This window comes from Drosophila virilis, chromosome 5 (assembly GCF_030788295.1).
Source record: "Drosophila virilis strain 15010-1051.87 chromosome 5, Dvir_AGI_RSII-ME, whole genome shotgun sequence".
NCBI lineage: Eukaryota > Metazoa > Arthropoda > Insecta > Diptera > Drosophilidae > Drosophila > Drosophila virilis.
This window is the reverse complement of record NC_091547.1, coordinates 4,774,033-4,783,173: the sequence shown is the minus strand read 5'-3', so window position 1 is coordinate 4,783,173 and position 9,141 is coordinate 4,774,033. Positions and strand designations below refer to the sequence as shown.

The window sequence follows — 9,141 nt, the reverse complement described above, 5'->3', positions numbered from 1 at the left end:
AATCATCAGAACGCCTTCAAGTGCAAGTTATGGCTAGATAATATGTTGACGATTCGTGGGTCGGCCCATTCAGGCCCATTCAGGCCCATTCAGGCCCATTCAATGGCCGCATGAAGCGTTCTATAGCTACTTATCTGTTTGGCTGGCACTCAGTTTCGCCAAGAAAGATCGTCAAGATATCAAGCATTTACATGCTTTTAATGAAAATACTAAAAAATCAGTTGATTTTCAACACGCCGAAGTTCCGATGCTCTTTCAGATGTGTAGCTGGCAGAGCTTTTCTTTTGAGCAATTTTTCGATTTTCCTCATTCGATATAGTTCTTTGATTTGTTACTCTATTATAGATAGAGTTAGAGCTCTATATATCTGGTAAAATATCAACGTTTTCTATCCTTATGCTCATTCTACCCATTCTTACGGAAGAGCTTTATGATATAGTAAACCGATCTGGCTAAGATTTTACTGATTCAAGAAGAACTTTCTGCTTGAACGTTGATTCCTGTGGTAGATCTATGATATAGTGCACCGATCCAGCGAAATCCTACAAAACACAAAGACGAACCGATGCAATTCTATGATATGCGCTTTAAAACTGAGCAACTAGCAAAGTGTACACATAACATGACAAATTTGTAATGCCCTAGGTAAGAGTATATATAAATTATAGAATATTCCAGTATCTAGAAGGTCTTCCTTTCTATCTGAGGCCTTTCAATAAAATTTAATCATAGTCTGAACGCAGACAGTTTATAGCTTCGAGAGAGAGAGGGATAAAGAGAGAGAGAGAGAGAGAGAGAGAGAGAGAGGGAGAGAGAGAGAGGAAGAGAGTAACGTTTTTATAAATGCAAATTCTGTTTTATTTTAAATTTTTATTATTTTTTTTTTTTTAACTTTTTTAAACTATATTTTGATTGCGAGTTTGGAAGAGTTTCGTATCGGTTAAATCCCGCCAAGCATTACAGCTTAACGACCCCAGATCTCGACGGTGGAGTTGAGGCCCTTGCTGACCTGGCTGCGCAGATTGATTTGGGCAAAACGATAGCCGGGGCCGCCGGACCACAGGCTGGGCGTGGCGCCAGAGCTGTTGCGGAAGTTATCGATAACATTGATGGCGGTGATCGTGTAGAGATTGCTGGTGCCCTGCAGCAAGAGAGTTGGTTTTCAGTTTCAGCTGTTATCGCTGATATCTATGCTAAACTTACGGAACGGGGAAAGTCCACATTGATGTTCCAGTAGCTGTTCTTCAGCGGGGCACGCACCTCCGTCTGGCGGGAGAGCAGGTAATCGGTGCTGTTCCTCTTGCCCCAGGTGGCGCTGTAGGCCTGGCTGGCGGCGCACAGGGCCAGCAGAAGAACGCAGCTGTATAGGAATTTCATTGTTTCGAGTTGGAAGACACTTGGCTAGACTCTGTTTGCCTTCTGCCACGATCGCTCTGCTTATATAGTGGAAGCTCTCCCTCGTTCCTGCGGCTATCGCGTGAGTAATATTGTTTACATACGAGTGTGGTTTTTAATTAATTTTCCCGTCGCTGAGAAGTGTTCTTGCTTTGTTTTTTTGCGCGCGCGAGCTTGCACAGGGGCGTAGATGCCGCCAGGTAAATAGAGAGAGAGAGAGAGAGAGAGAGAAAGCGGTGAGTTCCGCCGGGTAATCAGTTCGCTTGATAAGCAACGCAATTTTTATTTTATTATTATTACAATTGCGTTGACTCATGCCCACTCGAGCTGCGGTTGCATTATTTCGGACATGTGTCCAGCTCCTCGAAACTCTTATCAATATCAAAATTAAATAGAAAATCACATTTTTATTCAAGTGCTATCGAATTCGTGGAAGCTGCTTGGCCAATCAAAAACTTGATTTCGATAATCATGAAATTTTGCTTATCAATTGGTTCTTTTTTCTTTGAATAATTTTTAGCTGATTCTGCTGAAAATAGATTGTCATTATGTAAATGTTATCGTATCTGTTCGAATTTACATTTTCACATTTGTCTTCCTTGTTGTTCTCTTTGTTTCCATGCGCCATTTGTATGATCCGTTATGCGTTGCCCTTGCGCAGCTGTAGTTGTTGTTGTTGTGCTTGTATTTTGTTCCTATCTATGCTCTCGCTCGCTCTGCAGCGCATCTCTATGCTTCTTCTTCCACGCTCATACATTTTGTTTTTGTATGATCAGCACTGCTCTCTAGCCTCTGGCCGCCATTATGCGTTGATCTCGCGCCCATGCAGAGCTGCTGTTGCTGTGTTGGTATTTTATTGTTGCCCATGCCTGCGTGCAAGCCCAGCTTTACTCTCTCTCTCTCTCTGTCCCCGCCTCTGCTCGCGAATTCTTAAGTCCGTTTTGTGTAGGCGGCTTGCACTCAGGCAGAATTTCGTTTTAGTTTTCGGTTATCTCTTGATTGATCTGGTTGCATTCGTTTTCTCTTTGAGCTGGACGCTGCTCCTATTGCATTTGTTTAATGTGAATAATTAATATACATATATGAATAAGCATATCTATTGCTGCTCCAGTGATAAAAAGCGAAGTCATTCATTGAACATACACGTTGTGTATGCATATATGTGTATGCTTGCATATTACCTTATAAGCAAGTAATTACAAGTGCATGTACATATATTACCTATAAGGAAATATGTGTGCATTCAGCTAAAGTAATAAAAAGTATGTGTGCATTCAACTAAAGTAATAAAAAGTGAATAAGTGTTCTAATTTAAGATAGTGCTTTAATTTATGTCACATTCGTTACGCAATTTCGGCAATCCGTTATTCGCTGCGCCGTTGTTGCTGTTGCTAAGCGCAGATTTTTTGCATTCCTTCTTATTCCCACGCCTAACGGATTTTACGCTCTCGAGCTGTTATGTTGCTCTCTCAGTAGGTAAGCTGCATATTAACATGGCTTCTTTAACACATCAATGCCAATTAGCATGGGGCGTTCTGTAATAGCAGCTTATGTTAGGGCTCTGAATTTGTTTTAACATAGTGCAGAATTTTACATCTCTCTCATCTGATAAGCTGCATATTAACATATTGCTCTGTTGAGTAACCTAACAGATCAATGCAAATTAACAGAGTGCAGAATTTTGCAATTACAACTTATGTTAGGGCTTTTTTGCTCAAAATTTGTTGCGTTTATCTCATTAAACAGGAATTTTAAAATGATAAAACATTGTCTGTCGAACCGTTCATAACGTTATCAGTGCTGTTTTGTAATTAATTTGAGCACGTTTGAATGCGGTGATCAATAAAAAGCTGTTTGTTTACCGTTGTCGAATTCGCTGTGATTGCTGACACAAGGGCTTAAGGGCTAAATTGAAAATTGTTGAACTATAAAACGTTTCTATTATGCGTCAAATGTTGCATTTATTTAAATTTAAAGCAAAGCTCTTCGGGCAACAGACCTGCTAATCACCCATTTACAAAAGGAAATAATAAATAATCAAAAGTCTTGGCTCAAAGGTCATTCACACTATTTGCTCTGTATGAAATCCATGCTAATAGCACTTAAACAATTGCATATTGATTGCAGCTTTTGCCAAAAGTGGCAAAACAATGAATACAAACACACACACACACACACACACACACACACACACACACACACACACACACACACACACACACGGACACATGAATTCAATTTTGCTGCCAGGCATTTTGGCCAGAAACGTAAAGCAACAACAATTGGCCTGAGGTTATCATCGTTATGAGTGGCATTTGTTTAATTATGCTCAAAGTTTGTGGGTTCATTAAATTGCTGATTACAAATATTTCAAATGTATCTGTTGTTTGCCCATCCAATTGAGCTGAATGGCAGATCTAAAGTTGAAGTTATATATGCAGATAATCTGAGCTGCAGTTGGGCTGAGTATTGCCTGGGGCTTTATGGCTGCCACACGACTGCCCGCGCCCGCCCCCAAAGACGATGCCGGGCTCTTATCTGTGCTGCTGACGCAATGACTCTTGGCCTGGTTGGCTGCATATTTATTGCAAATTACAAAACCCAAGTCACTTGCTTTCAAATCAAATCTCATTACTTGCAGCAGCCCAACGCACGCGCCTGATAAGGGCGGACAGGCACAGGATGGGAGGGGGGGGGGCAGGGGTGAAGGGACTGCTGCCTGCTCCCAATTGCAGATCGACAGACATATTTGTCACTTATGAAAGGGATAATTTGCCACGGTTGCCAGCGACAACAGCAACAAGGAAAAGTCTGGGGAAATGCTTTGGGATTTGAACAAAAGAAAAATGCCTGCGGCCAAAACAGAACAGCGTGCAGGGGGTGGTGGGAGGGGAGGGGGGGGGGGTGTAAGGCAACCCAATTGCAATCGACTGTCGGCATTTTTATGCAAAACTTGTTAATCACATTTTATTGACACATTTGACAGAGCGTGGGGGGGGGGGGGGGGTGTGTGGCATTGTGTGGCGTCACTCGAGGGAATCGATTTCCATTTTTAAATTGGGCAAATTAAGGGCGGCTGGCGCGACTGACTGCTGCAAGCGCTGCCTGATAAGCAATTTGCAGCTGGCAAGTACCCTCATTGCGACACACACCCCACACACACACACACACCCCGCACACACACACACACACACACACACACACGCATGTTAAACTCAACTCGACAATTGCCAAATTTAAAAGCAATAAACGTACGAGCAAATTTCTGGGTTTATGCCACGTTCTTTACTTTTTTTTTTTTATTTTAACTGTTTGACAAGAGGGCGGTGAACGCGTGCCACAGTTTCACCCGGCAACCCGCAACCCGGAACCCGCCACCCCGCAGCCGGCACCCTGCACCCTGAACCCTTCACCCTGCATCCTCAAACCAAGCGGCAAATGTCTATGTCTGAGCTCTGACTGGCATTCCGGCGCTGACTGTGCCATTGCTGAGCTTAAACATGCAAAGGCTTCCCTTTCATTTGCGCTTTCAATGCCAATTGAAGCGCACCCCAAGAGAGAAACTCACCCCCCTTAGACACCCCATAGCGGGGCAGAGTTCAAAATGCGCTTTGGAAAAATGTCAAGTGCGGAATGTGCACTTTTGACAGTTTCAGTTCATTCGCCAGTCACTCACACACTCACACTAGCACACACTCGCCCCTCGTCTGGGCTCTGGCGTCTGGCGAACCCTGACAGGCCAGTCTTTAACCCTAAAACATCCCTCACACACAAACTGCCATCCAGACACGTACCCATAATAAAACTTGCAGCCTGTTCAGAAACAAAAAAAAAAAAAAACATGCAAAAACAAGTTGCGCAACTCTTAAATACCTCGTAATCAGTTAAAGTGTTGTTTGCAGCTCAAAAGTATGCTATTAAAGCTTGCCACAGACTTTTCGAGGCCGAGACTCTGTCTGCTTCGATAGCTTGAGTTATCGTTTATCGATAGTCGCAATAAGTGCATAAATGAGAGATCGGAAGTTTTTCCAAGCATAATTACCTCAACTTCTGCATACCCTTTCTGCACTTTGCCCACAGGGTATTATAAACAAAATCAAATATTAGAAAAGCGTCGGGCAACAACCATTCCCCATACCCCGCGCCCATGCGCAGCGTGTGTTTTTTATGTTTTTAATGTGTTTTGCTGCTGCTGCTGCCGCTGGGGCAAGAATTAGTTGCTGCTGCTAACAAAATAACACTAAAAAATGGAACTTAATGCGACGGCAAACGACAACAAAGCCAAAGCACAAAAATAACAGGAAGCAGGAGTGCAAAATGCCACAAGCAAAAGGCAAAGCCAAAGCCAAAGCCAAAGGCGAAGGCTCAAAGGGGCAGCCGCTTGAAGTTGCCACCAACAGTCGTGGCCATTGTTGTTGCAGCTGCTGTTGTTATCGTTGTTGTTGTCGTCGTCTTCGTTGTTGTTGTTGTTGTTGTCGTTGTTGTTAATTGCTAACTTAATGGCGCTTTAATTAAATCGTAACACTGCAGGCGGTCATCCAACCTTAGCTTGGAGCAATAGAAAGCCGAATACATCTTGTATATATGTATACCCCGCACCTAGCCATGCCCCCAATTACCAGCGCCGCTTTCTCATTCCTCACTTCGACCTTGCAAAAGTTATAAACTGTTTGCGCCAAAAGTTGAGCAGTTTTTATCAATAACAAATAAACAAATATTCAGCTGACCGCAGACAAGATAGCTACCCTCTTCCTCTTCCTCTTTTGTTGTTGTTGTTGTTGCAAGTGATTCATTTGGCTGCAACCCCAAAACTATGCAATGCTTTTTCTTCAAAGCCGTCTGCAGTTTGGCTCGATTTGTATCTGGCTGCCACCCGCTTGTCTGGGCCCTGTCTATTGTGCTCTAATTGCCGCCTTTATCATTCGATTCAACTTGAATTATCGTTATTGTTAGCTCTGCGCGAAGCGAACTCCGAAATTGGCGTAAAATTGCAATTAACGAGAGCCCCCAAAACAGTTGCCAGCCAGTTCTCACCAAAGGCAACTTCTTACATATATAAATCAAATTTTAGCTTTCTAAATTGTCTATTCCTTAAATACATTCGATTGTCTACAGACATGATCTGGGTAGCAAAATTAAGTTGATGTCGGGCAAAAACTATATTTCTATATTCGTTTTAGAGACGCAAGATCCTTGTTTAGCTTCTCATATAGAGCTCTAGGTGTCTAACCTTTGGCCTCTAGACCTCTAAGTCTGGCAACATTATTTTAGCCATGTGGAAATTGCCCTCTCAAATATTCTATATAGGCATAGGTCGAAATCTTCCACCCTCCCTGGCTCTAAGTTCGCTTTTCAACCAGTTCTATATATATATATAATAATGCACACACGAAATCTGCCAAACAGAACTTAGCTTGGATTATATTACTTCATTTTTATAATATTTACGTTTAATCAAATGGAAAATCGATTGCAATAACTGAAACTGAAACTGAAACTGTAATAATAATATCACAGTTCCAACGAGTTGCCCTCTCGTGAACTGTACCTACATATATGCACATCTCTGCATATCATCTCTGTCCGCCTGTCTGCCTGTCTGTCCGTCTCAAATTGCAGGAAACATAATCTCTATTGGATTTTAATACCCTTGCCAAGGGTATTGTTCATTTTGTTGTGAAAGAAACTTTCAAGTAGGCCTCATAAGTGCTCAATAGAAAGAAAAGCTGAATTTGTGGATGATTGAGGCATATTTACAATTAAGTGAAGGGAGGACATGGCATAATACTCGCCTTTGGTATCTGAAGTGTATCTGATCTTCGACCTTTATCATGCATTTATGTAAGGGTATTTAAGCTGCCGCAATCCGAAAATAATCTATATTGCTTGTTATGCTTTGTTTTTTCTTATTGCATCGAAATGTATTTATTTTGTGGTTGCGAGCTTTTCAGAGTGTAATCAACGTTTTACTAAAAAATATATGCACACACACACACACACACACACATACTCAGGCATATGTCATTTTAATTAAAGCACCCGAGAGAAAGCGTGCAAAAAAAGCCCAACTCCAAATGCGGCTACAAAATGGAATTTGTTCGCTGAGTTTTACGATTTTAAAACAATGCAAAAAAACAACGAAAAAAAATAAATTGTTTTTCGGTTTTTGTTTTTTTTTTTTTTGATGAGCAATAAAAACTAATTTACTTTAAATTATTTTCTATTGATTTTGATTAAAGCGCTTTTAATAATCCCCTATCACGTGTCAACATTCATTTTGTGCATTTTAATTGAGCGTCGAACATTGAAAACGATTTTGGTCAAATGCACAAATCATTAAAAGTTACGAAATCCGAGCAGTTCTTAAATAATTAAAATCGTTTTGCTACACTTCATGTTCATGAATTCCGGTAGCTGACAATTTAATTTTGGCAAGCATTTGATTCGATTTCAATTGGGCCACCATTTTAAAATATTAATCGGTTGCAGCGCCAAGGGGCGTATGGATAATGGAATGCGCTTTAAAGTTTTTCTATGTGTTGTCATACATTCTGTAGCCTGATTTATGCAACAGATGTGCCAGCCAGTTGGTTCGACTTGCATAAAACATGCGTTCTATTTGCCATTATTCATCCATTTATTGCTGCGGGATGCCCAAATGGGGTCCAGTGTTAAGTGTTGTAAATGGCTGCAAATGCACATACACGTCATTAGTGTCGACAATTATGAGAGCGCATAAAAACCCGTTAAGCAGGCAGCGTAGCGCAGCACGGCTCCAATTGGCTGGGCGTGGCAGGGGGGAGGGGGAAAGCATGTGTGGGGCACGCACAACAAACAAACAAGTTTGGCAGCACCCGAAAAGCCCTTTGGTCAACTGTGCGTTGTTCCAGTTTTTGCCAGCTCAGCGGGGCGAATACACAACATGGCACTTTTTATTTTTGCCACTTGCCATTTGCCACTTGCCGCTTGCCACTTGCCACTCAACAAAGTGCTGCCGTTATGAAAACGAAAAGCGAATGTCCTCTCGGACTGGCAGAAAAACAAAAAGGAAAAACACAAAAAATAACAAAAGTGCTGAACAAAAAACAAAAAGCAGAACTGACACTGATTTTGTAATTAGAGCGCAGCTAAAGAGGGGTTGGAGAGAGGGCTGAATGGGAGGGGGAGGGGGAGGGCACTGCAAATGCGCAGAGTTCAGCATTTGACACGCACGGCAAATATATTCCGGCGGGCGTGTGTCTGAGTGAGACTGTGTGTGAGGTTTAAGGCGCAGCTGTATTTGACTTAAGTAAACGAAACTAAGTAGTTTGGGGCCCTACACATGCCAAATGCACCACTTAGAGAAGGGGAGATTTCAGTAGCTGTTTAACGCACAGTTAAAACATTGTGTAACGTTTAAGTCTAAGTTGGAATCAGTAGAAATCTATCGCTAGGCATGCCAGAGGCAATGCTTACAGAAGGGAAGAATTCAGCTATTGCTGTCACACTAAGTCTACTGGAGTCTACGTTCCCAGCAGACATTTATATTTCTAAGCATGCCAAACGCACTGCTTACAGCAAGGAAGACATCAGCTATTGCTGTCACACATGCTATAGAACGTGGAACATAACTATCTTTAAGCATGCCAAAGGCACTGAATGAAGAAAGCAAGTTTTCAGTTGTTATTTGGTTTAAGACCCGCATTTAGAGTTGAAGGCAAGTTGCGAGTTTTTTTCTCTGGAAACACAATGCATCTTCTGTTCAGC

At 42.0% G+C, this 9,141-nt stretch overlaps 1 protein-coding gene across 1 annotated transcript; it reads right to left on the bottom strand.

Moving 5' to 3' along the window:
* Positions 1–834: 834 nt before the first annotated feature.
* Positions 835–1,418, bottom strand: LOC6626260 (probable salivary secreted peptide). Its single transcript, XM_002048737.4, has 2 exons — positions 1,204–1,418; positions 835–1,141 (listed from the first exon to the last, which is right to left on the bottom strand). The coding sequence occupies exons 1-2, from the start codon at positions 1,375–1,377 to the stop codon at positions 965–967; spliced, it is 351 nt and encodes a 116-aa protein (XP_002048773.1). The 5' UTR covers positions 1,378–1,418; the 3' UTR covers positions 835–964.
* Between the last annotated feature and the right edge of the window lie 7,723 nt (positions 1,419–9,141).